Genomic DNA, 27,525 nt, shown 5'->3' with positions numbered 1-27,525 from the left:
TAAAGACTCCCTGAAAAACATTGCTGTAAATCTCCGCTCTTCAATTTTCCAAGATTAAAATCAAGAAGTAAAAACAGATTTCGGATAAATAAACTTTTTCTTGACGGTAATTAAATTACATTTAAATCAACTGAACTAATTAAACGACTATGACGATGACATAAATCTGCCATGTTTTTACTTTTGAGACGTGTGCCTGTGAGGATTTTCCAGCTGATTAGAAAGTGAAATAGGTGTGTCCTTGGGCTCTGCTATAAATGAAGCGCTGGAGGTTTGCTCCATCAGAACACCAGGACACATGAGCGTTTGCTTCACATAAAGGAAATTTCTACATTTTTCAAAAATGATCAGCAGGATTTTCTTCGCTAGCCTGTTTCTCGGGATGTACAGTACGGGCTCCTCGTTAAGTTGCAAATGGATTGTAAAAGATCCAGGCGACAAAATGTGTCAATTCAGTCTGCACAACAAACAAGCTTTAGGTCTACTTGATATGATGGTGAGTGCACTTCTTTGCATAATGTTTAACATGGTATTGATTTAAATAGTTTGATTAGTTCCATGGATATGATGTGTGTGCGTGTTTTGTGTGTGATGCAGATTACTAACACCACTAAGGTTGCTGAAATTGAGCACAACGTGGCTTTCCCTAATCGACTGTATCGCAAGACGTCCAAAGCAACAGTAAGTCACCCCCAACTTTTTACATAAAGTTGTTTCTTTTTTTAATGGAAGAATGGAAAGTGTCAGGATGGCAAATCTACAAAAGTTTGTCTTTACCTATATATAGACTGTTCGGCTATTAAAGGGTCGTAAGGATTCTCTCCCACAGAGCCAAGGGAGTTGTCTCTTATCATGACTCTGTCATAACTGTGCATAATTCAAGGACGAAATACAAAGAACTCATTTTCAACCATTTATTCCTGTGCAATCTAAGATATATCTGGGAAAATTTTCATTGCTGTGTGAATTCTTGTTCTTTGACTTTCTAAGCCGTCCATCTTCAAGTGTCACAGAAGTATTCCTATAGTAATTATTTCTTCTTCTTCTTCTTTGTCAATGGAAAATTGTACTTAGTAGTCAGTATAATCTTTTAATGATATAAGTTTGCATATGGTAGAATGCTGCATGTAATTATTTGTGTGTAGAAGTATATAGTTGGTGGCATATTGAAAGAATGTCTCATCCTAGGAGGTCTGTAACATTCTAGGGTATTCACCCCCACATCCTAGGAGCATGAGAGAGGTCGTACCTTGTCTTATTGTTTTACGGTAGGATTAACGTAGCTATGTCAGTTTTAGTTTAAGTGCTTCTTTACATATAGATGAACTGTTGGATTTTCCAGACCAGCAGGTTAAAGGAAGTTGTTTATGGGGCCACACTCTGACCACACACACACACACACACACACACACACACACACACACACACACACACACACACACACACACCTCCACATTGCAATGTAAGGAACAAACGCTCACTGAAGTATAAATAAAGACCGGGGCAGTTTCTCAGCGCGAGTCTCAGTTTCTGGAGACTGCCCTTGCTAGCAAGAAGTTCTGTGTGTTTCTCTTCTCTGAGTCTTTACTGAAGAAGTGTTTTAGAATATATTTCTTAACATTCTTCTTCTTCTTCTTCTTCTTCTTCTTCTTCTTCTTCTTCTTCGAGGATAAACTGGCTTTCATAGTTCAGATTCTGGAGAAGCTGTTTGCCCTGTTTGAGGAGGATCACAGCTCTGCCTCATGGGAGGAGAACACAGTGGAGAACTTTCTCAATATTGTCAACAAACAGGCTGAAGAGCTTCGCTCCTGTGTAAGCTCACTTTCATTTGTTTTTGTAATTTTACAATGAATTCAGTCTCTCTTGTGTAAAAGACCTGACAACTGTGAATAAGTTAAAGTGGTGAATGATTTATTTAAATATATTTTGTTTTATTTCTCTTGATTTATTTAGATTGGAAGCCACAGTTACACGACACAGAAGGTGCAACGGCGGACAGAAATTCATTTCAAGCGACTCTTAAATAAAATCCTAAAGAAAAATGTAAGCCTGCATTATTTTTTTTTACTGAGCCTGTATTTAGTATTTAGCTATGACAGATTTTACACCGCTGGTATTTTAATAATGATAATATTGTTTTGTTTGTAGGGTTACAGTGCTGAAGCCTGGGAGACGATCAGGAACATAACAAAAGATCATCTGAGGCAATGCGGATTCCTGGTTAACTCTCTGGGAAATGCCCACTAAAACTTATCTCTTGGATAATTTTTTTTTAAAATATGTTAGTTAATTTATTTTTTAAATTATATCTTAGTTGGTTTCATTTATTTATTGTATTTATGATATTTGCACTATTTTTAATATTTATATATTATTTATTTATTTATTTATTTTGTAATTTTTATTAAAATAAACTATTTCATATTATTCTACATGTCAAAGTCAATAAATATTTTCTTATCACACAGATTGAAATATGTTGACTTTTCTGTTCCTGAAATATCAAGAATAATGGTTATGCACTTATTTTTAATGAGTGCAATCAAACATTAGACACATTGTCCAGATTTATATAGAAAGATTGTTTTGATTCTTCACAAAAGCTCTTATAACATAGAAAGTAGAAGTACTGATACCTCATGTGGAGTGAGTATGAGCACCAAGACCACTTTAGAGACTTTCTTTGGTTTGGTTTCTTTTGATTTATAAAGTATGACGAGTAAACTGAGAGCTTTGCCTTTACACTCAGCTCTCTCTTCACCCTGATGGACCAGTACAGCAGCCGCAGCACTGATCTGTCTGTCAATGTCCTTCCCCCTTCTCCCATCACTCGTGAACAGGACCCCAAGATACTTAAACTCCTCCACTTGGGGCAGGAACTCATCCCTGATCACGAGTGGACAGTCCACCCTTTTCTGGCTGAGCACCATGGCCTTAGATTTGGAGGTGCTATTCTCATTCACTTCATTACATTTGGCTGTGCAGCATTCCAGTGCGAGCTGGAGGGCATCAGCCGATGAAGGCAATATTGAGAGCATCCTGAGCGGCTGCATCACTGTCTGGTTTGGGAGCTGTGCCATATCAGACCGCAAGACCCTACAGCGGATAGTGGGAACAGCAGAGAAGATCATCGGGGTCTCTCTACCCTCTATTGAGGACATCTACACCACACGCTGCATTCGCAAAGCCACCAGCATTGTGGCTGATCGGACACACCCCTCTCACACACTCTTTACACTCCTGCCATCTGGAAAAAGGTACCGAAGCATTCGGGCACGCACATCCAGACTGTGCAACAGCTTTTTTCCACAAGCCATCCGTCTCCTCAGCAAAAAGGGACTGACTGATAAACACGCACACACACACATACACTAACATTATCACTCAGCTTAACTCAAATACCTCAAAACATTGAGACTGGACTGACTAACCAACACAAGCGCAAACACACTGACCTACACCACCAACCCATCGCACACACCAACCTGTAAATGCTCTTTTGCACAATATTATTACTAGATATATTATATATTTTTTTTTTTTTTGCACTAACTTGTCTTGTAGCACCTTGGTTCCTGGAGGAACGTTGTTTCGCCTCACTGTGTATTTTTAAACTGTATATGGTTGAAGTGAATATAAACTTGAACTTGAACTTGAACTTGAACAACATCATATACGAAATGCAGAGCTGAGATTCAGAGAACACCTAAGTAAAAGCTTTCTGCCACAGATACAAGAGGACTTGTTTTGCAGCCATAAGACGTGAACAACTTGTAGTCCCTGAGTAGACCATGAACTCCTCTCTATGTCAAAATATTCCAAATGTGAGGCCATCAGTTAAAATTTGGCCCAAACTGGATCAATGTAAAACAGAAAGGCTGGAAAAACATTATCCACGTTTTTGTTTATTTCATCATGAAATAACTGTCTTAATCGTGTCAATTTATTAAGTGACAGAAGAGTTACATCTTATATTATGGGCTTTCCTTTTAACCCATTAAAGAACACTTTCATTCCACTTTCGTGAACTTCCAAGCACTGTGGAGTTTTGTTTTTCATTTTTTAGTTTAATTGCAATCGAAATCTGGTTAAAGGAACTTACAAGTTCACCATTTTGATATTAAAAAGTAATATAAACAATAAATTCACTTTGTAAGAAGATAGACTCTTTTATTTGGTAAAATATATTTTACAAAATTTTCATTTTGCTCATTATAAAGATAAAAAAATATTCCTAAATCTTCATCAGCATAGAAAAACAATCAAAACAAAAATATACAAATAACCAAGTAACTAAATAAATAAATAAATAAATAAAATAAATAGACAAGCAATTAAATTAACACAGCCGTCATTACAGACATGACAAGAGACAGGTTTTATTGGGCCGTGTGCAGAGATGAAGCCAGCTGTTCTGCTCTCATTAGATGGGCTTTGGCTTCTTTCCTGATCACCTCCCAGGCTTCAGCACTGTGACGCTACAGAAATACCAATATTAATATTCTTATTGTTATTGAAACAAGTTATTATATCTATTTACTTTAAGGTTGATCTAAAACCCAAATTAATGAGAATGATGTGATCTTACCATTTCCTTTAGGATATGATGTGAGAGTCTCTTAAAGTACATGTGCAGCTTTGTGGTTTTCTTCTTGTGACTGTGGCTCCCAATCTAATTTAATTACAAGCAAAATGACAATTAAGAATATGTCATGTCATGTAAAGTATCATATTCGAATGTAATAAAAACCTAACTGAAAGTGAACTTACACAGGAGTGAAGCTCTTCAGCCTGTTTGTTGACAATATTGAGCAAGTTCCTCACTGTGCTGTCCTCCCATGATGCAGAGCTGTGATCCTCCTCAAACAGGGCAGCCACCTCCTCCAGAATCTGAACTGTGAAAGCCAGTTTATCCTCAGCCTGGAAGAAGAAGAAGATCAAATACAGACCACTTTAGAAATGCTTCAATAATAATAAGAGTGGATTTAAAAGACAAAATTAATCTGTCCCAAGGGAAAATTATGTTTTTTTCTATAAATAGGCAAAAGCTGAGGTTCACTTACTGATGATTTGGACACCTGGTGGTACAGGTGATTAGGGAAGGCCACAGTGACCTCCACTTCAGTGGTGTTAGTGGAGTTTTTAGCCTGAAACACATTGAGTGTTTTAGTCATCAGATGCTAAATTGAAATAATTCTTTCACGAAAAATAACAAATTAACTAATATTAAAACATTAAAACACTCACCATGGTATCAATTAGATTCAGAGTTTCTTCGTTGTGCTGTCTGAATTTATGATCCATCCATCTGCAGCTTAGCGAGGAGCTTTCAGTGGACAGAGCAAGAAACAGGCAAGCAAAGAGAATCCTGTTCATCATTTTTTAAAGGTATAAACTTCCTTTGTATGAAGCAAACTCGGATGTCTCCCGGTGTTCTGATGGAGCAGACCTGCAGCGCCGCATTTATAGCAGAGCGAACATATTTCATTTTCCATACCTGGGAAACCCGCAGGTGAGCGGGTTGAGGCCTCAACGTACAACAGGCTGTAATGTCGGAAATCTCAGATTAGAATTTGCATCCAAATCAAAGAAAATATTCCACAGTGGAGGATAGGCAGCGTTTTTAAACAAGCTAAGGTATCACCCTCGTTAATTTAGTAATTTACGTCACTACGAGTTACCTGCCAAACATAAATACATGAACTTAAATACGTGAAACACAAAACAAGAAACACATCTCACAGCTGATTTTTTTCCCCATTAGGCTACCTCTACATGTTTCTGAAATAGTTAAGTTGTGATATGAAAAAAATTACGTCTTCCTTGAATATTTATCTCGATTTTAGCGCCAGTTTACACCCCGAAAATAAAAATAATTAAATACAATGAGATTTCATTAACGGCCACCTTACTTAAATCTGTGTAATTTATAATAAAAGCTGGTACTGCACATTTCATCAATTTGCATTACTTGTTTGTGTTTTTTTTTTTCCTTTTTTCGGCATCTTTTTTTCACACAGCACACAGTGTTTTCGGTTTGAACAACGAACAATGTATTTTTTTCACAGTTGGAATTACTCAGTTGCTTCTTTTACCTAACGCTCCAGGTCTATTGCACAGTGTCCATGTGTGCTATAAAAGGGAAGTTCTTACTTTCAGAAACTGAAAGTGGCTTGATGACTGTGCGGAATGTGTCGTAACGCGAACCGATGAGTGACATTTCGCCTTGTTTTATCTTGAACCTGTGGCTTCCCTGTGTGAACCAGGTAACCTACGGAAAACTGCTTCACGTCTTAATCGGAAGATTAGCCCATGTTTTCATCTCAATTGAGAAATAATGAATAAAGACACTACTATTGTATAGGCAGACACGAGATCAGTAACCCTGACTGAAACCCACAATTTCAATTTTCAAAATTTTCTGGACCGGTACAGGACAAATACGGCCTAGCTTGAATTGTGACCACTATAAAAAAGCATAAAAACTCTCATTTTGAAGACCCTGAGTAATTTATCGCCTGTAGATTTGATTAAGCAATTCACTGTATATTGGAATGAACAACACTAATACCCCAGTGCAGGTGGTTCTGATGTCATGCAAATGTGAGCATATATTCACTGGTACATATATTAACGAATTAATAAAATATTAGCATTTGTGAATTTTGTAGCTCATTTTTAAACACTTAAGTAACCCTTAAGAAGAGTAACTCTTCTTTATCTGACGGACTTATTGCACCAATATGCCAGATCACACTCGTCTAGATCACTGGAGCAGATCTCGAAATTTCAGGTTAGGTCTATTTACCGTTTCCACTACATTATGATCCTATATTACTTAAAGCGTCATTTTTAGTTTCTTTAATTAACTCATTTTTTATTCATTTTATTATATACTGATTTAAAATAAAGTCGATCTAAACTTCTGCTTGTGTGGTCACGTTAACCTGTGTCAGTTTGTGTGCTAAGCAATGATGAGAAATTAGTTTGTGAGTTCGAGAATTGCATTCGAAATCCAGTTAATCCTGCAACCTGGAAGAACAATCACAGACTACCTAACAGATACTTTTACACCACTGCTCAGGAAATTTTTAAAAGGAAAGGTCAATGTATTTATTACATCCAGTGATTTTGTTTAAAAGAAGAAGAAGAAGAAGAAGAAGAAGAAGAAGAAGAAGAAGAAGAAGAAGAAAAGTAGGTTTAGAAGTAAAAGCTGGGGACGCCTGACGGTACAGATGATTGGGGAAGGGTATATTTTCCTCCACTTCAGTGGTGTTGGTTCAGTTATCCTGCATTAAACTCATCAAGTGTTTAAAGCATCAAACACAATATTGAAATATTTAAACTAAACAAAAATCCAACTTATTAGATGGCATTGAGTAGCTTTAGTAGCTTTTTATTATAAATTCAAAGTTTCAGATTTTATCACTGGAATAGCTTGTGTTTTGGTATAAAAAAAATATAATGTGTTACAACAATATCATTCCAACTTTATTACATTTAGACTATTATACAATTAAAATGATTTGTTAGCTGCTGAATTTGGGTATTGTGCATTTACACATGAATTATTTCCACAGATTGTTAATGGTTTGGTTTGGTTAATTGTTTTCTTATTCCTGGGTACTTTTCCACTAGGGCACAACCCTTTACTGTACGCTGACCTATGTGATTTTTTTTATGATTACTCAGTTGCTTGTGTGGAAAACTAATACTTCATAAATAAATGAAACTGCACAGTATCCACACGAGACATAAAAAGGAAGCGATAAAAAGTGGCTTTGTGGTTCTGCAACTGTTGCCATTCAGCATTCATTCAAAGGAACCGGCCAGTGATATTTCACCTTCTTTTACCTAGAATATGTGAAACTTGTGGCAACATGGGAAGATTAACATCCCTTGAGACTTTACAAAATTACAAAATAAAAGGCATGGTGAGGAAGAGAGCCAGAGAATAATAACACAGCTGTGTTTGAAGAAAGAAATGCATTTCAAGAAACTCGTAGATGATGATCTGAAGAAAAAAAATCTACATTATTCTAATTCTTACAAGAAGGATTTTTTCATTTAGCTTATAATTTTGTAATATATTCTTCTTTTTTTTCATTTACAAGCTGCTTGGATAAGTGATTCTTTTTTTCCTCTGTGTGGGCTAACAGATATACATAATTATAAATATGTATTAAACTTAACAGTTGATATAATTATTTAATACTTAATATTTAAGCTTTCTGAAGGGTTATTAAATATTAAACTTTGGTTCTTCTTTGTTTTTTTGTTTCTAAAGTATGTTGTGTGTAATTTTTTATTTATTATAATTATTCATTAAATTATGTCTGGTCAAGACTGTAATAATCCAACAGCAAACATGCTGGAAAACGTGAAAAAAAAACTTGAGAACCAAGTGACTTCAAGAACCAGTAAATGCCATCAGACATTTTCTGTAGGCTCTTATCAAAGCTGCACAAAAAGGGGAAAATTTTGACCTGCTTTGACCTTTTAATCAATAGAACCTTTTCTTTCTGTTTGCCCTTTGGTTGCTTTTAACTTCTTTCATGATTTCCCACTGTGATGTTTCAGCAACTTTGCGGCCGTTTCCAGCTTTTTGTTTTTCTATAGAGCAGTAAAAGACATGATCATAGCATGGTTCACACAAGTCTGTTCTGACAACAACTCCAAGAGGCTTTTGAAAAAGTCTTTAGCAAAACTGAAACGTAAAACACAACAATAGTAAAACAGTCACCATGGTATCAAGTAGAATTAGAGTTTCTTCATTGTTCTGTCTGAATTTATGATCCATCCATCTGCAGCTTAGCGAGCAGCCTTCAGTGGACAGAGCGAGAAACAGGCAAGCAAAGAGAATCCTGCTGATCGCTTTTTCAGAAGCTATAAACTGCTTTTGTATGAAGCAAACCCTCAGGTGTCCTAGTGTTCTGATGGAGCAGATTGTTAAATGTTGGCTTTAAATCTATAATTACACAAAAGAACGGAGAACATGGTAAAATATCAGAATGATAAAAAAGAAACATATGTACCTGAAGATCTAGAAAAGACCAAAAAAAAGCATGACAAAAAATACAACTCATAACTGACTATTTTGTTTATCATAGGCTGTATATGTGTTAGCTTGATAAAAGAAATAAAGTGTTTATATGGTGACTTTACATCAAACAAATTAAAACAATCAAATCAAAAACAATTATTGACTGCTTGATTTAATATTACAGAACATTTGTAGTATTGGGCATTTATATATTTATTATTAAATTTCATTTATTTCAGTATTATTATTTTTTTGGCATGGCTTTATAGGAATTCTTTCCATACTCTGTGGGGGTACAGGTGATTTGATATGTACAATTAGCAATGTGGTATTTTCCTATTGTTCAAATCACCAACTTAATTACCAGGCGTGTAAAATAGAAAAACCTGGAGGTCTAAAAGCATAGTATCCATAGAGCCATAAACAGGAAGTTTCTGTATGAAGAAACTGAAAGTGAGTTAGTGACTGAGTAACTGCACTGTCACGATCATTCATAGGAATCGATCAGTGATATTTGCCTCTCTAGGATGTAGTTTTAGAAGTAGGTAAGCCAAAGAAGGGGATTCTCCTTCACATTTTAATGGGAAGATTTGGGAAGATTGCTGCAAAAGGAAGCAAAAAGGTGTTGCCGTTATTTATAATGAGTAGAAAAAAATGTCTAAAACATGGTGAGTGTTTAGTGTAGAAATATCTATTTGATCATTCACCAAGACAGATCTGCTCTTTTAATACAGAAACTACAAAAATAGTTGGACCCGGACCCGACTACACAGTTCACTCTTTTAACAGTTTTATTTGGTTGCTGGTTATTACGACACTCAGTTGCAACTTTTCAGCTACAACCCCACACACACCACAACAACCTCAGGTGCCAGCACGTTTTTTCCGGGGCAGGCGTGATGAGCTCCAATGTGTGTCAGCCTCCCCTGCAGCCGCGCCACAAACCACACCCAGCCACAGCTATTTTAATACAGATTTTATGAATGCTGTGCAACATTTAACCAAATGTTTTTTATTTATGTTGAAGGTTTAATGCCTTTGAAGATCCTCTGCAATCATGCAGACAAACTGTTGAAATGCAATAGTTTAGATATTTCAAGCTGTTTGTCATCGCTTTCATAAATTGAAGGCTTATTAAATATTAACCATAACTTTGACTTTTTTACATGAAAAAAAATACATTTTTATGTTGTTGTTTTTCTGATATATATTGTGTAACCTTATATTGAATTATGTCTGGTTGAAAATCTAATAATTCAGTGACAAATGGGATTGAAAAAGTGAATAATTGCATGAATGAAGTAACTTCAAGAACCAACTTTAGTAGTAGCAAACTCCATCAGACATTCGGTGTAGCTTCTTAATAGAAATGCGGAATAATGAGCCTTTCATGACTTCCTTCTGTGATGTTTGCAAGGACAGCAGCAACAGTACACTTGGGCCTTTAGAAATGCCTTTATGCTAAAGATGTGGCTGTGAATATTGTCTGCTTAACTGGAAAACCTCACTCCAAGATGTTTTTGGAAAGGTCATTAGCAATGAATTGTAAGTGATTGAGCCACATTTTCTCATATTGCAAGTAGTTCAAGGCTTTTCTTTTTTACACTTGCTTTCCAGCAACCAATAGCAATAATTCCATAAAACAAAACAAAAAAAGACAACTTTTGAAAACAATAAGAAGAACAGATTTGATTTGAACCTTGAATTTGAATTCTAATTTAAAGGGGGGGAGGGCAGCATGGTTCTGTAGTTATTCATAATGCCTATTGACTGGACCAACAAAATCCAAAGCAGATGTGTTGACTCACAACAATGATGGCCAATTTGAATCCACTGGCCAGCTATGGTCCTTCTGAGTAAGGTTTGGTGTTCTTCCCATGCTTGTGATTTCATCTTACAGTAAAGGAATGCATGGGTTAGGTTTCATTTTATTATCATCATCATCACCATAAAATTAATTAAAAATATACCCAAAAGGTAGAGTATATAGTGAACCTCTTGAAATTGAGGTACACAACAGGTGTGAGGGGCTAACAAAGCAAAATAACCATCAGTGCCAATAGAAAAGGATCAGTCAGTCAGAGAAGACTGAAACCAGTGTGAAGCTACAAAGAAACTGCTCTAGACTAGAAGTAAGACTCTCAGGTTCCTCTCTTCCTTACAAAGGACACTTACCTATATAAATTAAAAACACATTTTTAATTCTTTTGTGTTATTTTGTTTTCCAGGAATCAAAATAATGAAAACATTTAATTGGAAATAAGAGTTATTTTTTATTGAATTCCAGACAAAACATTTATAGAAAATGTTAGTTTCAGTTGGTCATATTTGAAAATCGATACAAATCCAATCAACTAATACATAAAATCAATGGATAAATAAATAAATAAAGGCAATAAATTTTACATTCTTTATGTGACAGAGATTTTAGTTGGCAGTGTGCAGAGATGAAGCCAGCGGTTCTGCTCTTAATAGATGGGCTAATGATCACCTCCTGATCACCTCCCATGGTTCTGCACTGTGACCCTACAGACACAACAACATTATCACTATTAAAACATGCCAGAGGTGTTTAATTAAAGAATTGGTCAAAACATTAAAGACGTACCTTCTTCTTTAGGACATCATCTGAAAGTCTTTTGAAATACAGCTGTGAGTTCTTCTTCTTGTGACTGTGGCTCCCAATCTAAATAAGGAAAAATGGTCATTTAAATATATGTTTTAGCCATGTAAGCAGTATAATTGATCTCAGTTATCTCAGTAGTGGTGTTACTGAAAGTGAACTTAAACAGGAGTGAAGCTCTTCGGCCTGTTTGTTGACAATATTGAGAAAGTTCCTCACTGTGCTGTCCTCCCATGATGCAGAGCTGTTATCCTCCTCAAACAGGGCAGCCACCTCCTCCAGAACCTGAACTGTGAAAGCCAGTTTATCCTCAGCCTGGAAGGAGAGCAATCACAGATTATGTATTCACATGACTGTCTCTGAAAATAAATAAATACGTTGATTAATTAATTAAGTCAAAGCTGAGGTTCACTTACTGATGATATGGACACCTGGCGGTACAGGTGATTAGGGAAGACCAGTGACCTCCACTTCAGTGGTGTTAGTGTAGTTATTAGCCTGCATCACATACAGAGACATATCATGTTTGAGTTAACAGGCACTACGTTTAAATAACTAAATTACAGTCAGTACACTTTTAAATATTTAGACTGAATATTAAAAGATGTGCACTCACCATGGTATCAAGTCTCTTCGTTGTGCTGTCTGAATTTATGATCCATCCATTTGCAGCTCAACGAGGAGCCTGCAGTGAACAAAGCGAGAAACAGGCAAGCAAAGGAAATATCCACATCATCATTTTTTCAAAAGGTATTAATTGCTTTTGCATGAAGCAAGAGCTTCCTCTTGTTCTGATGGAGAATACCTGAAATGCCGCGTTTATAGCTTTCCATTTCCATTTTTTTCCAACCCCCCCCCCCCCCCCCCCCCCAAAAAAAAACCCCTCTTGATTCTTTTGCTTTGATGTAGTTACTTATCTAAGGTGGAAAGTTTTTTGTTTGTTTGTTTGTTTGTTTGTTTGTTTGTTTGTTTGTTTGGTTTTTGCTTTGTTTTATTATTTGCTTCGGGCTGCATGCAAAAAGATATTTTGTGAAAAGGGTTGGCGTAATAAGCAAATGCTTCAGCCAATACCTTTTGATTAGCCTTGTCTCATGCTTTCTTGCTTTGTGGTAGATCTTTGTTCTGTTTTCACTGAGATATTTGAATGCTAATCAATAAAAATCAAATCAAATCAAAATAACCTGCTGTGTGAATCCCGAAGGTGAATGACGGCTTTCACTATGCAGAGAACATTACGGATTTTAATTTGTATCATAAGGAAATAAAATATCCCAAATGTTAGGACAAACAAAAATTTAAACACTGAGGATTAATTGCCATCATTATAATGGTTACAGGCAATTGACATGTGTAACTGAATACCTAAAAAAAAAAAAAAAAATCACAATTAAAACTCACAACTGATGGTGTAATTTGAGTTATTTGATGTTCGATATTGAAAACGTGTATTACTGGGCTGAGTTTCCAGCACAAAGCTCAGAAGATAATTTCTGACAAATTAGATACCTTAAATGAGTGCTAAATTACAAACACCAAGCAATGCACACATATAGGTTTTTTTCTTGGAAGACGAAGAATAAGACTCTAAACAAAGACGCATTCCTTTATAATGTAAACTTTGAACAATGCGCAAGTTTTGTTTCCATTTCAGGGTTAAAATCTGCTCAGATTTTCCCATTATAATGTAAAGGTGAACTCCTAGGTTACCTACTCATCACTCTAAATCCTCAGAAGGTGAAATATCAAAGGTCGATTCTTAAGAATGATAGCAACAGTGCACGCGCACATTCACTAACTTTCAGTTTCTTTATGTTTGAACTTCCCATTTCTGGCACAACAGATACCTACTGTGCAATTAGACCTGCAGCTTTACGTATTGGGTGATTTTCCGTTTAAGTAATTAAATCGCTCATTTGGACAGTAGAAAAATACCGCGTTGGTCAGTGTGCAGATCGAAAACGTTGCTTGTACGCAGAGAATTCCTGGGAAAACAAGACCATCACTGACAATCACAGAAATAAATTAGTATGAAAGAAATTAAGTAAATATATAAATGGGCAATAGCACAAATATCCTGCCTTAGATAGAATTAAATCAAGTAGCCAAAAATTTCAAAAATTCCATGGCTGGTTCCCTTGGTAAGACTGTCCTATGTAGCTATGTCGGTAATAATTTTAATAAACGTGAGCACAAGACAGGACGACACTTGACAATAAGTAGAAACATTAACTTGTTTATTCTTTGATATGCATTTTTTATCAACCATATTGTGTCACTTTGTATGTCTCTCACAATTTCCCGTCGTCACCCCCTCCCCTCTGCTGTGCCCCTACGCTGTTCTGTTTTTGGTGTACCACTCATATATTTTTCGTGGCCCCCATATGGCCACCTCTAAAAAAAAAAAAAAAAATTCTGGCCGTGCACCTGCTTCAGTTATATGTGAACACTGGCATCCTCGAAAGAGTGACCTTTGTCCTTTAGACCTTTGTCCAGTGGAGGTTGCCAATGTTCACATTTTGGAATGTAGATGGTTTGAAAGAGGAGTAAAAGAGGGCATCTATGTCCACTGTGAGTGACCATCTTTGAACAGAGGCGGTGGTTTACGACACCAACTGTCTGCCATCTATAATCCAGTTTTGAGATCCCTTCCCAGACGCCTTAACGCTCACTCACATCCTGGGCCATTTGACCTTAGGAAATCACATGATAGGGTGGGGCTAGGTTTTACAATGAGCTCCCCTGAAACCTTGGCTGATTGTGACCTACACCCGTTTTCACACCTTGGCTCATGTGATTAGGTAGTGGATCATTAGGGGGTCCTTTTTTCCCTTTTGGGGGGTAAACTCCCACAGGGTTTAAATCTGGGACTCTCCACCAATTGACCCTAGAACTGAAGAAGCTTCTTGGATGAGAGGTGAAACGTCTTCAAGCAACTTAAAGAAGTCCAGACGCTTTTCTTTCCAAGTTTTTTAGACCTTATGATTTATGTTTACTTAGAATTAATATTTAGGTATTAAGTATTCCAGAATATGTTAATAATAACTACGATCATATTGTTGTGTCTGTAGGGTCACAGTGCTGAAACCTTGGAGGTGATCAGGAATGAAACCAAAGGCCATCTAGTAAGAGCAGACAAGCTGGTTTCATCTCTGCACAGTGCCAACTAAAATCTGTCTGTTATCATGTCTGTGACATGAACGCTGTTTTAATTTATTCGATTCTCTATTTATATCTATAGTTATTATTATTTTTTATTAAATTGTTTGTGTATGTATGTATTATTGCTATGTTGATTTTTGATTTATTAATGCTGATCAACATATTCATTTTTCTTTTAATTTATACTGAGCAAATATTTTTATGATATTCTTTCTATATTCTAAACACACGCTGCCAGCATCTAGAAGCGTCTTGGGATATCAGTGTTGCTCATTCCAATATACTATGTCAATACATAGTCAAGTCTACAAGTAATAAATGATTTACTCAAGGTCTTTAAATAGGAGTTTTTATACTCGTTTGCAGTTCAGTTTCAACATTTTTACTCTTAATGCCAACTACTGTAAACCCGAAAAAGCTGATGAACTTAAAAGTCGAAGCTTATCATCTTATCAGAACTTTAATATTTTGATTACACTTGTACCTGTTCGTTACAGTAAAACTAACATGTTTAATATTTAAACACTGAACTGCTTCGCACTCCGTCCAAGCACTTTGCTCTCCAATGTTGTCTTTCTATTGTTTTGTATATAATCCTCTAGTTTGTATAATGTAATAAGGTCATCCACTGTTATTTGTGCATGCAACTGCATTTTAGACTTTTGACTGTGAGTCCCTCAAATGGTAAAAGGAAGTGACTCCAGCCTGGCAACAATAATTAAAGTTAAGATTAAATTCTGTCAGCTTAGCTAATCTATGCAGGTTTATCAAAAATGCAGACAGTGTTGAAGCTGACAGTATTCTGCATCTTGATGTGACTTGCTGCAGGTAGCCAGGATGGATCGGAGATGGTAAAAATGGCATAAAAATTGTTTTTATATCAGGACAGATGACAGAAAGAGGCAGTTTGACTTCAAAGAGACATTTGTATAATTTCATTTTTGTATTTAAAGTTTGCAAGGCGATACAAGACACTTCAGTGCCTTGTTTTTGGAGAATTTTCCGAGGTCCATTTGATGCACTTAAGTGTGCACCTGTTTATAAAAGCTCCAAAACGAAAGTCTTTAAACCTGCATCCCTCTGCAGCAGGGGGCTTTTCTTGCCACACACCTACCATTCTGTATCCAGGTTTATTGAAGTGATTTTATCTGACAGAAATTTGCATTTAAATATGAAAAAAGAGAAGCAAATTAAAAAGGGCAGCGTGGTGGTGTTGTGGTTATTGTTACTGAGTCACAGCAAAAAGGCTGGGGGCTTTCTGTGTTGGGTTTTTCTGTTCTTCCAATGCTTGAGGTTTCCTTCCACAAAGAAATGCATTCTTTAGGCTGACTGCCAATTATTGGCTATAGTTGTGAATGCATGTGTTAATGGTTGTCTGCCCTGTGATAGATTTGCTACCTATACCCTGTCTGTGGCTCTATGAGAGCTCATGTAGGCCCCAGTAAAGAGACTGAGAAACAGACAAACAAAGAAAATCCTGTTTATGAATTTTTGAAAATGTATAAATTGCCTTTATATAAGTAAACTGAACGTCTCCTAGTGATTTAATAAAATGATCTAAAAATATTTAGAATTTGCTAAAAAAAAAAAAAAAACATTGATAAAGATTATTTTACATCATTATAATGGCTTCAAGCAGGAACACAGGTAACCAAATACCTTAAAAAAGCATGACGACAAACACAACTCATGCATGATGGCATAATTTGAATTGTTTAAACTCTCACATGTATTATTGGGAAATTAGCTGCCAATACAAAGCTAAAAAGATTATTTCTGTAAAATTAGATACAGTCAATTACAACACCAAGCAGTGATGACGTATAGGGTTTTGGCTTGGAAGAATAAAAATCTAAAAAAAAGTCGCATTCCTTCATAGTTTAAACAGTGATTTAAAAAAAAAAAATCAGGATTCAAATCTGCTCAGGTTGCCACATTAAAATGTAAGGGTGAATCCTCTTCTCCAGGTTACCTGCTTCTCACTCTAAATTCCCAGAAGGTTAAATATTACTCAGAATGCGCGACATAGCGCAGGCGCTGGGTCACGAAATCACTTTCAGTTTCTTTATACAGGAACTTTGTGGCACTGTGGATATGGTGCAATTAGATCTACAGCTTCACGTACTGCGTAATTAACAGTTTTACGTGTTTAGGTAGTTAATTAGATAATTCGAAAATGAAGAAAATCCGCATTACTACCGAAAACATCGTGTCTGTATGGAAAGAATTCCTTGGGGGAAAAAATCATTACATAAAAGTCAATGAAATAATTTATTATTAAATAAACAGAGTAAATATTAAATAAATAGAGTAAAATATAAATGAGCTTAAATGCTTAATATATTTTGTGTTAAATATATGTAAGTCAAGTATCCAACAATAAGTTTAAAAATTTGATTTGTTACATGTTAGGTCTCGATATAAACAGAGAGAAGGTAAAGCATTTCAGTGATTATAAATAAAATGCATTTCTTAACAGTAGGCGTTATAACTAAATTAATAGTAATTATAAGTAAATGAATCTTTATTAATAGTTTAGGATGTTTGAAATGTATAAATTACAATATAAATACAAATTCTGAAATGTGTCACTTACCTGCATGATGTAATGAAAGCCACAGGTGTTTTCCTTTTTCCGTTTTTTCTGCTATAAATCCGGCGTTACTGGTCTACATCAGAACACCAGGAGACATTTGAGTTTGCTTCATACAAGAGCAGTTAATACCTTTTGGAAAATGATCAGCAGGGTTTTCTTTGCTTGCCTGTTTCTCGGTCTGGTCACTGCAGGCTCCTCGTTGAGCTGCAGATGGATGGATCATAAATTCAAACAGCACAACGAAGAGACTCTGAATCTACTTGATACCATGGTGAGTGCACGTCTTTTAATATTTATGCTAAAAAAAATTTAAATGTGCGTAAATTTAGTGCCTGTTTACTGAAACACTCCATGTGCTTCTGTGTGTGATGCAGGCTAATAATTCCACTAACATCACTGAAGTGGAGGTCACCGTGGCCTTCCCTAATCACCTGTACCACCAGGTGTCCAAATCATCAGTAAGTAAATCTCTGTTTTTCTGATTTAATCCCGTAATATCCCAGACAACTCTTTAAAGTAAGCCAACTTCAGTTTTAACTTAGAAACGTAATTTTCTTTTCAGAGACAGTCCTGTGAGTAAATTATATTTGATTACTCTCCTGCTAGGTTGAGGATAAACTGGCTTTCACAGTTCAGATTCTGGAGGAGGTGGCTGCCCTGTTTGAGGAGGATCACAGCGCTGCATCATGGGAGGACAGCACAGTGAGGAACTTTCTCAATATTGTCAACAAACAGGCTGAAGAGCTTCACTCCTGTGTAAGTTCACTTTCAGTTAGGTTTTTATTACATTCAAATACTTTATATGACATGACATATTCTTAATTGTCATTTTGCTTGTAATTAAATTAGATTGGGAGCCACAGTCACAAGAAGAAAACCACAAAGCTGCGCATGTACTTTAAGAGACTCTCACATCATATCCTAAAGGAAATGGTAAGATCACATCATTCTCATTAATTTGGGTTTTAGATCAACCTTAAGATAAATAGATATAATAACTTGTTTCAATAACAATAAGAATATTAATATTGGTATTTCTGTAGGGTCACAGTGCTGAAGCCTGGGAGGTGATCAGGAAAGAAGCCAAAGCCCATCTAATGAGAGCAGAACAGCTGGCTTCATCTCTGCACACTGCCAACTAAAATCTGTCTGTTACAGGAAGGATTTATTAATTTAGTCATTTTTTAACTTATTTATCTACTAATTTATTTACTGATTTTTACATTGCTTGTATAAGTGAATATTTCTAAGTGTTAAACAGCATGTCTTTATTTATTTGTGAATTTACTTTAAATTAAACAGAACATTTTCTGTATCATTTTATATGTTGAAATCAATAAATATTTCCCATTTAAAAAAGAAAGTGGACATGTTTTTTTCCTGCAAAACGAAGTAAACAGATGTTGCATTTTCACAGATGATGCTTTTTAATAGGTAGAATCAAATATCAGAAACCTGCCGAGCCAAAGAAAAATCTCTTTGATCGTTCACAAAGACAGATCTGCACGTATAACATAGAAATTACAAAAACAGATTAGTCTATTTTTTCCCTCTCACTTTATCATAAGATTGATATCATAAGATATCACAACATTTAGCTAAAGGGGACGAAAAAAAACCTGATTCAAATTTCTTCATACACTATGCTGCTGACATTGTGTGGTGTCACTGTGATGGATTACTGAAAACTACAAATGAAAACATTAATAAAAATCATTAAACAAGATAAGCAAGTTTCAAAGCAAAGCACGTATAATCCAAGAATCTTTTGGAGAAGTCATTATAACTACTACTACTTATAATGTTTTGTTTCATTTTAAAAATATCAGCTGTTGGAGTCTTTCTAAAGAACCAGAGTTTATGTTCTCAGTAGACCTGGAGTATAGTAAACTATGCTTTGTTTACATTTCTTGATTCTTAAGAAGAAAAGAAAATGTTATTTGCACCAAATCATTTTTGCCCTTTCCACTTTTTGAAGCCAGCTTTCCTCTGATTGGATACTCAGCCTTCTACATAAATCTCCTATCTGTCTTGCTGAAATGACCATATTAAATATATCCCATCTCACTGACATCATATATAGCCAAGACAGGTGAAAAACCTAAGATGCATGTTTGTTTCAAAGTACATACTCTGACAATACCTGAAACTTTGGACATATTTAATAAGCCATCGACCATTGCAATAGTAAATTTATATATAAATGCAGAACTAAGAAAAGCGCGATAGTTCAATTTAAACGAGGGCATAATGGGAAGGATACAACTTTAAGAACAAATTTGAAATGTCTAATTAAACAGAAGACTCAAATAAAACAGAACAGTGCTGTGATGTGTTTAGTTTTGTTGACTGCAGTGACACAGTCACAGGTTTTAATCCGTAGTCACAGGGGTCCTTTATTGTTGTGGGGTTTGGATGCTCTTTCTGTTCTTGTGGCATCTTCCCACAGAACAGACAAGTATACATGGGTTAAGTCAACAGGCGATTCAAAGTTGGTCGTATTGTGAGTGTCATTGTGCGACCTGTTCAGAGTACGTCCCTCCTTTAGCCTTATGAGAGCTGACATAGGCTCCATGATGGATTGATGAATGTTGTACAAGGATGAGCCTATTACATAAGGGAGGCATTGAAGCAAGGTCTGTGACACCTCTGGCAGGAGAGAAGGATTAATCAATAAACTTTCATTTAAAATGGCAAAGTGTAGAGAGACAGAGAGACCTGAGATTTAACATAAGATTAACTTTGTAAAGAAATGACAGACAAATAATTGTCAGCTTTCATTATCTACTGATCATCATCATAAAATTCATTAAAATATAACCAAGAGGTAAATCTGAACACTACAGGTGTGAGGGGCTAACAACGCAAAATGACCATCAGTGTTAATAGAAACAGATCAGTCAGTTAGAGAAGACTTAAACCAGTGTGAAGCATTTATAGCTACAAATAAACTGCTCCAGACTAAAGGTAAGACTTTCATGCTCCTGTTTACTGAACCTTACTGAACTGACCAAACTGCTTATTTGTAATAATTACAAACAAGTTTAAATTTCTTATTTTTCTGTTTCTTATTTTGTTTCCTATGAATCAAAAGATTGACAATATCCATTTGCAATAAGTGTTCTTTTTATTACGTCAAGACAAAAAAAGTTATAGAAAATATTAGATTTAGTTTGTAAGCACTGAAAATACTGATGCAGTCAACCGATAAATAGAAGTCAATAGATAGATAAATAAATAAATACAAAAAGTAACAGGCAAGCAGATAAATGAATACATTTTCATGTAACAGACAGGTTTTAGTTGGCAGTGTGCAGAGATGAAGCCAGCTGTTCTGCTCTCATTAGATGGGCTTTGGTTTCCTTCCTGATCACCTCCCAGGCTTCAGCGCTGTGATCCTACAGACACAACAACATTAACATTAGTAAAATATGCCAGAGGTGTTTAATTAAAGAATTGGTTTTTAAAAAATAATAAAGACCTACCTTTTTCTTTAGGACATCATCTGAAAGTCTTTTGAAATACATTTTTGTCCTGAAATACAGCTGTGAGTTCTTCTTCTTGTGACTGTGGCTCCCAATCTAATTTAATTACAAGCAAAATGACAATTAAGAATATGTCATGTCATGTAAAGTATCATATTCGAATGTAATAAAAACCTAACTGAAAGTGAACTTACACAGGAGTGAAGCTCTTCAGCCTGTTTGCTGACAATATTGAGCAAGTTCCTCACTGTGCTGTCCTCCCATGATGCAGCGCTGTGATCCTCCTCAAACAGGGCAGCCACCTCCTCCAGAATCTGAACTGTGAAAGCCAGTTTATCCTCAGCCTGGAAGAAGAAGAACAGATTACCATAATTCCCTCCTCTATTAGAGAGACATTCAGTAGCCAGAAATATATTGTTTGGCTCACATAAATTACCAATATAATATTTACATAACATTGTAGATTATTGATACTATGGGCTAACGTTTAAAGAAAAACACATAGAAATATGCGCCATGTGGCCCATTTGGACTGTTTTATGTATAAGGAGATATTGTTCTGTGCTCTCATTGTGAACTAAGAGATAATTAGTTTATAAATAAACGCCAAGATTAACTTACTGATGCTTTGGACGCTTGGCGGTACAGATGATTAGGGAAAGCCAGAGTGACCTCCCCTTCAGCATCTTCAGTGGTGTTGGTGGAGTTATAAACCTGTATAACAACCAGAAACACACAGCTTGTGTGTTAAAATAATCAAACATCAAGTTCAAACCACTAAATGTTGTTACAGTTTTCTTAAAAAGAGCGCACTCACCATGGTATCAAGTAGATTCAGAGTTTCTTCGTTGTGCTGTCTGAATTTTTTGATCCATCCATTTGCAGCTCAGCGAGGAGCCTGCAGTGACCAGACCGAGAAACAGGCAAGCAAAGAGAATCCTGCTCATCATCATTTTCAAAACGTATTAACTGCTCTTCTATGAAGCAAACTCGGATGTCTCCTGGTGTTCTGATGGAGCAGACCTGTAACGCCGCATTTATGGTAGAGCAACATATTTCGTTTTCTACCTGCGGGACCTGAACGTAAACTGTGGCTTTCACCGCAGCATTCAGGTAGAGTCGAACATATTTAATTAGATCCCAAATCGTGTGAAACAATGACTGGGGTACAAAAAGTAAGAATATCGGCTCAAGTAGGAATAAGTTATATAATAAAATAAAAGGGCTCCTGGTAAAACAGCAGCCTACAAACACCGGCCATAACACGGAGCAAGTGAAAACAGACACAGCTCACGACCGATGCGGCAATTTGAAATGTTTGATCTTTGATATTTGATATTGAAAACTATAAATGGTAATAATGACTATTGGGATTTTAGCTGCTAATACAAGTAGGTTGCAAACACCAAGCCATGATCACCCATCATTGCCTATAAGATTTATTTTTTTTATTTATTTAAATATTATTTTTGGCAGAGGAACAATAAAAGTCTAAGCGAAGACACCCTCTCTTATCAGTCTTAGGCTGAATATAATATTGCATGACTTTCGTTTTTCTACTAGGATGAAAGTCCACTCTAATCTTCCTAATAAAAATGTGAAGGACAGTCCCCTTCTCCAGGTTATCTGGTTCACACGCTGATAAAACAAGGCGAAATATCACTGACCGATTCGTAAGAATGAGCGTCACAGCTCAGGCGCCCAGTCACCAGGACGCTTTCACTTTCTCGACACAGTTTCTTCCCTTTTACGGCACACTGGATACTGAACAAGCAGATCTGCAGTTTTACGTATTGCATAAAGGGTTATTATTCAAACAGGCGCAATTAGGTAATTTGAACAACAGAAAAAAAAAAACAGGCCGAAAACACTGTGCCTACATGGAAAGAACGACTGGGGAAACAAAACCATGACAAATATCCGTGGAAATGAAATAAATTAAGTAACTATATAATTGTGAAATACCAGAGATACATACATATATATTATTTTTAAAATAATAATAATAATTATATATATATATCTTATATAAATCTAAATGAAAATGAAATGTTATGTCTGTTCTGTATTCTTTAAAATGTTCATTGAGCAAAATTAGATATTTTTGCATTATTTTATAGCATAAAAGGATCACCTCCTCTTGGAATCAGAAAGGTATTTATTGCTGTTATTATTATTTCTAAAATTAAAATTGAGGAAGAATGTAGTTATCTATTTTAATTTGAGTCAGTTTATGTATTAAGTACAGTTATACCTCACAGACACAAAGTACAGTATAGCATGAGAAATAAGTGAAATTTAGACTTGATTTCAAATTAAGCAACAAACAATAAACACGATCAATCATTTTAATGCGGTATAATACTGTGTGAGGCCCGTTCTTCCTTTTCAGCAGGGGGCGCAAGAGTGCTTGATCTGTCTATCTAACTATCTTACTGTCTATCTGCATGGTCACGTACATAAACACATTCTTAAACTGAAAAATGTGACAAAAGAAACAGTTAGACCTTTTCCTTAACAAAACAGCATAATCATACCTTAGTAATAGTTTAAAATTCAATCCAACTTTTTGCAACAAAGCACTTTAAAATACCCACCACAGGACCAAAGTGCTGTGCAGTAATTCAGTTAAGAACAATACAATAAAACAAAACAGAGAAAATAAAACACATAATACATAAAAATGAAAACAGCCTTATATTTAAAAAACAAGATAAAACATCATAGAATCAACTAAAACAAAAAACCGAGGTGTCAAAGGCCATGAGATGGGTTTTCAGAAGTGATTTAAACACAGGCAGAGAATAGGCCTGTCTAATCTCTAAAGGCAGATCGTTTCACAGTTTTGGAGCTGCTACAGCAAAAGCACGATCTGATGATGCGTGCTTCATTCACCTGTTCACTTTTGTTGCTGGAGATTTTAATTCCTTGGGTTGGATATCAATATTTCTGAATACTAGTAAACAGTAAATAAAGCCTTAACACGAATAGTATAGTGCAAAATATTGTCCCCAATAGGTAAAATAAGGTAAGGTAAGATGATTTATAGTGGAGAAGAAGTAAAAATAATAAAAATGTACTTAAAGTACACGTACATTAAAACAGTACTCCAGTAAAGTATTTGAGTTCAACTTCTTCTTTTGGCTGCTGACTTTAAGCGGGCCAAGTTCAACACCTACTTCCATCCGAGTAACCAATGTAGTATGAAATTGTTCTGATTCGCACAAAGATTTAGCAGCAAATCATGTTATATTCCCTTCATGAAGCAACTCTCCCCATTTATACCCACATATTGAGTTCGCTGGCGTGTACACCTTTGGATTATTTTCCTTGATGCCACTAATTTACCCTATGGCATTCGTGGAGGGCAAGTCATATTTCAGTGGGGGTCAGTACCGCCTCATCCCCCTTCTTCTGGACTCACCTCTCACCACACATTCAAACGATGTGAATTAACGTGACGATAATTCAGCACCAAACACTTGTATCAGTGCCAGCATATGAGGAGGGTCGTAATGTGATTGATACTGATGTTAATGCCAGAGGAGGTTTATGTATCTGTAGTTACTGAGACAGCGAAGCGTTGAAGACTTGTGCGCACTTTGCGCCTGACCATTTGGCAACCCCGTAACTTTACGCGCTCTTCCCCTTCATTTCAAGTTACAATAATACCACTTACGGATGATTGTGGAATAGGAGGAAATACATTTTACAAATACACTTGTTGCATCGGGGATATCATATTATAATTCAGTACCGCGCTGCGTTGGAATTTTTAGTGATTAGACATGCACTAATAATTTGTTTCACATGTCTTGTCCTTTGGCAAAACAGACAAATGCAATAAAACAAAAAGTTGTAAAACAAGTTAGACCAAAATAAGGGAAGAAGAATATAACAAAAGCATTAGCAAAAGCACATATTGGCACATTTTTGATTTATATAAGGCTGAAAATATGCTCTAATTTCCCCACTGATCGTGAAGGACAATCCCCTTCACCTGGTTCCCACGGTGAAGCAGATATTCTCGATAAAACAAGGTGAAATTTCGCTGACTGGTTCGTATGAATGAGCGTCACTGTAGGCCAAAGAGTCACGAAGCCACTTTTTTTTTCTCCGTGTAAGAACTTCCCTTTTATGGCACAATCACAACTAGAAGTAACTGTGAAATGTGACTCCATTCAAAAGCTTTAATATACACTTACAACCACCACACTGGAGAGAGTGCGTAAATGTAAACATTTTTTGTTTGTTTGTTTGTTTTTTAATCATCATGAATTGCGGAAATTTCATCCATGCAACGTGCATTTAAGTAAGGACATATAAGTAAAATGTTTAGGCTTTAAAAACATTTATATGTATACTCACAGTAAAATACCTATAACACTAACGTTTCTATACTTTTTAAATGTTTTTCTTTTACACTTTACTATTCTATATTTGTGCATTTATGGGGATATTTTGCACATTGTGGATTATACTGTTAGTATTTCATTATCCATATTGTTATGGATATTATGCTTGAGCAGACGGGGGTGAAGGCCAAACTGGAGAAAGATAGAAGAAAACGGAGGAATATAAGAAGAAAACAACAGAAAAAGAGAGAAAAGAAGGGGGTAGGAGGAAAAGTCGACGATAAAGCAAACAGACATGCTGGATCACAAACAAATATACGACTTTGCAGTGTGTGTTCTTGTACGTTCAGATATCTTTGTAAGGACAGAAAATTAGCATGCTGCTATACTTGTGGGGACCAACAGTCACTTGTAGGGACAAAGTGCCCGTCCCCACCAGTTTGAAGGCATTTTTGAGGTTTAAAATGTGGTTTTAGTGTCAGGGTTGCAATTAGGTTATGGCTAAGTTTAGGCTAAGGGTTGCAGTTAAGCATTCATTTTTGTTTGTTAGGGTTAGGGTAAGCAGCTGGGGAAAGCATTATGTCACAATTAGGTGTCCTCACTAAAATATGAAAACCAGTGTGTGTCTGTGAGTGTGAGTGTCTGTGTATGCACTTTTGTCATGAAAGACACTTGAAAATGACCTGGTCAAGTGCTCCTCTTTAGAAAGCAAATATATGTGGCACAACAAAGCAGACCATTATTCTGCTTTATACAACAGCTGAACCGGACAAAAAAAATTAATGTGGGATTTTTTGCTCCCATAGAAACCAAGTCTGAAATGTGTGACATCAGAACCCACCTTTGTTGAGGTGAAAGCCACAGAGGTGAATATGGAAAATGAAACAGGTGTGCTCTGCTATAAGTGCTGCTGGGCATGTCAGCTCCATCAGAACAGGAGATATCTGAGTCTGCTTCATACAACGACAATTGTCATCCTTAAAAAATGATCAGCAGGATTCTCTTTGCTTGCCTGTTTCTTGGTCTGTTCACTGCAGGCTCCTCGCTGAGCTGCAAATGGATGGATCATAAATTCAAACAGCACAACGAAGAGACTCTGAATCTACTTGAAACCATGGTGAGTGTGTTTCTTTTAATAGGCTTAAAATTTTGTCAAATTTTTATTAAATTAAATTATTCAGACTTAGTGTCTGCACTTCAACTCTAAGTCTGGTTCTGTGTGTGATCCAGGGTAACAACTCAACTAACACCACTGAGGTGGAGGACACCGTGGCCTTCCCTAATCATCTGTACCACCAGGCATCAAAAGCATCAGTAAGTCAACCTCAGCTTTTCTCATTGTATCGCATAAAATCCCAGACTAATTTCTCCTTAAAGTAAAATAATGTAAAGGTTTTCAAATTTTACCATGGGTATGACATACAATCAAAAACTAAAATTCATAACCGTCATAACTTTAAGTTCCGATTATGCAAACCCAGGTCTGAGTGTTCTGATATTTGTTCTTATTTTTCAAGTTTTTTGAATTACAAAAACCTATGATTCTTCTTCTTCTTCCAGGCTGAGGATAAACTGGCTTTCACAGTTCAGGTTCTGGAGGAGGTGGCTGCCCTGTTTGAGGAGGATCACAGCTCTGCATCATGGGAGGACAGCACAGTGAGGAACTTGCTCAATATTGTCAACAAACAGGCTGAAGAGCTTCACACCTGTGTAAGTTCACTTTCAGTAACACCACTATTGAGATAACTGAGATCAATTATACTGCTAAAACATATATTTAAATGACTATTTTTCCTGATTTAGATTGGGAGCCACAGTCACAAGAAGAAGAACTCACAGCTGTATTTCAAGACAAAAATGTATTTCAAAAGACTTTCAGATGATATCCTAAAGAAAAAGGTAGGTCTTTATTTATTTTTTAACCAATTCTTTTATTAAACACCTCTGGAATATTTTACTAATGATAATATTGTTGTGTCTGTAGGGTCACAGTGCTGAAGCCTGGGAGGTGATCAGGAAGGAAACCAAAGCCCATCTCATGAGAGCAGAACAGCTGGTTTCATCTCTGCACACTGCCAACTAAAACATGTCTGTTACAGGAAGGATGTGTTAATTTATTTGCTTCTTTTTATTTATTTATCTATTTACTTATTAATTTACAGTATTTCTATTTACCATTGTCTTTTTAATCAAACATGTTGGTGATTTTAAAAAAAAGAAAAATGTTTTCCTTAGTTATGGAAAAAAATAAATTTCTTCAGCAA

At 35.9% G+C, this 27,525-nt stretch overlaps 4 protein-coding genes and 2 pseudogenes across 4 annotated transcripts; 3 read left to right on the top strand and 3 right to left on the bottom strand.

Annotated features, from left to right (window-relative positions):
• Positions 1-343: 343 nt before the first annotated feature.
• Positions 344-14,833, top strand: LOC146568852 (interferon a3-like). Its single transcript, XM_085285179.1, has 5 exons — positions 344-496; positions 598-681; positions 1,669-1,812; positions 1,954-2,043; positions 14,735-14,833. Exons 1-5 carry the CDS (start codon positions 344-346, stop codon positions 14,831-14,833), a joined length of 570 nt encoding a protein of 189 aa, XP_085141305.1.
• LOC146568854 (interferon a3-like) lies at positions 3,836-5,379 on the bottom strand. The gene is made up of 5 exons (XM_085285182.1): positions 5,248-5,379; positions 5,064-5,147; positions 4,771-4,920; positions 4,589-4,672; positions 3,836-4,478 (listed from the first exon to the last, which is right to left on the bottom strand). Exons 1-5 carry the CDS (start codon positions 5,377-5,379, stop codon positions 4,380-4,382), a joined length of 549 nt encoding a protein of 182 aa, XP_085141308.1. The 3' UTR covers positions 3,836-4,379.
• On the bottom strand, positions 11,459-12,406 carry LOC146568853 (interferon a3-like; annotated as a pseudogene).
• Positions 14,834-17,560: 2,727 nt separating the features above from the next.
• Positions 17,561-18,563, top strand: LOC146568851 (interferon a3-like). The gene is made up of 5 exons (XM_085285180.1): positions 17,561-17,692; positions 17,796-17,879; positions 18,028-18,177; positions 18,271-18,354; positions 18,465-18,563. The coding sequence occupies exons 1-5, from the start codon at positions 17,561-17,563 to the stop codon at positions 18,561-18,563; spliced, it is 549 nt and encodes a 182-aa protein (XP_085141306.1).
• A 2,157-nt stretch (positions 18,564-20,720) lies between these two features.
• LOC146568850 (interferon a3-like) lies at positions 20,721-21,856 on the bottom strand (annotated as a pseudogene).
• A 4,390-nt stretch (positions 21,857-26,246) lies between these two features.
• On the top strand, positions 26,247-27,344 carry LOC146568849 (interferon a3-like). Its single transcript, XM_085285181.1, has 5 exons — positions 26,247-26,378; positions 26,492-26,575; positions 26,822-26,971; positions 27,065-27,160; positions 27,246-27,344. Exons 1-5 carry the CDS (start codon positions 26,247-26,249, stop codon positions 27,342-27,344), a joined length of 561 nt encoding a protein of 186 aa, XP_085141307.1.
• The last annotated feature ends 181 nt before the right edge of the window (positions 27,345-27,525 follow it).

The sequence above is a fragment of the Mchenga conophoros genome, linkage group LG8 (assembly GCF_057382185.1).
Source record: "Mchenga conophoros isolate Kocher_MC1m ecotype Shallow Benthic linkage group LG8, M_conophoros_male_GT1.1, whole genome shotgun sequence".
NCBI lineage: Eukaryota > Metazoa > Chordata > Actinopteri > Cichliformes > Cichlidae > Mchenga > Mchenga conophoros.
This window is presented reverse-complemented; position numbering and strand designations above follow the sequence as displayed.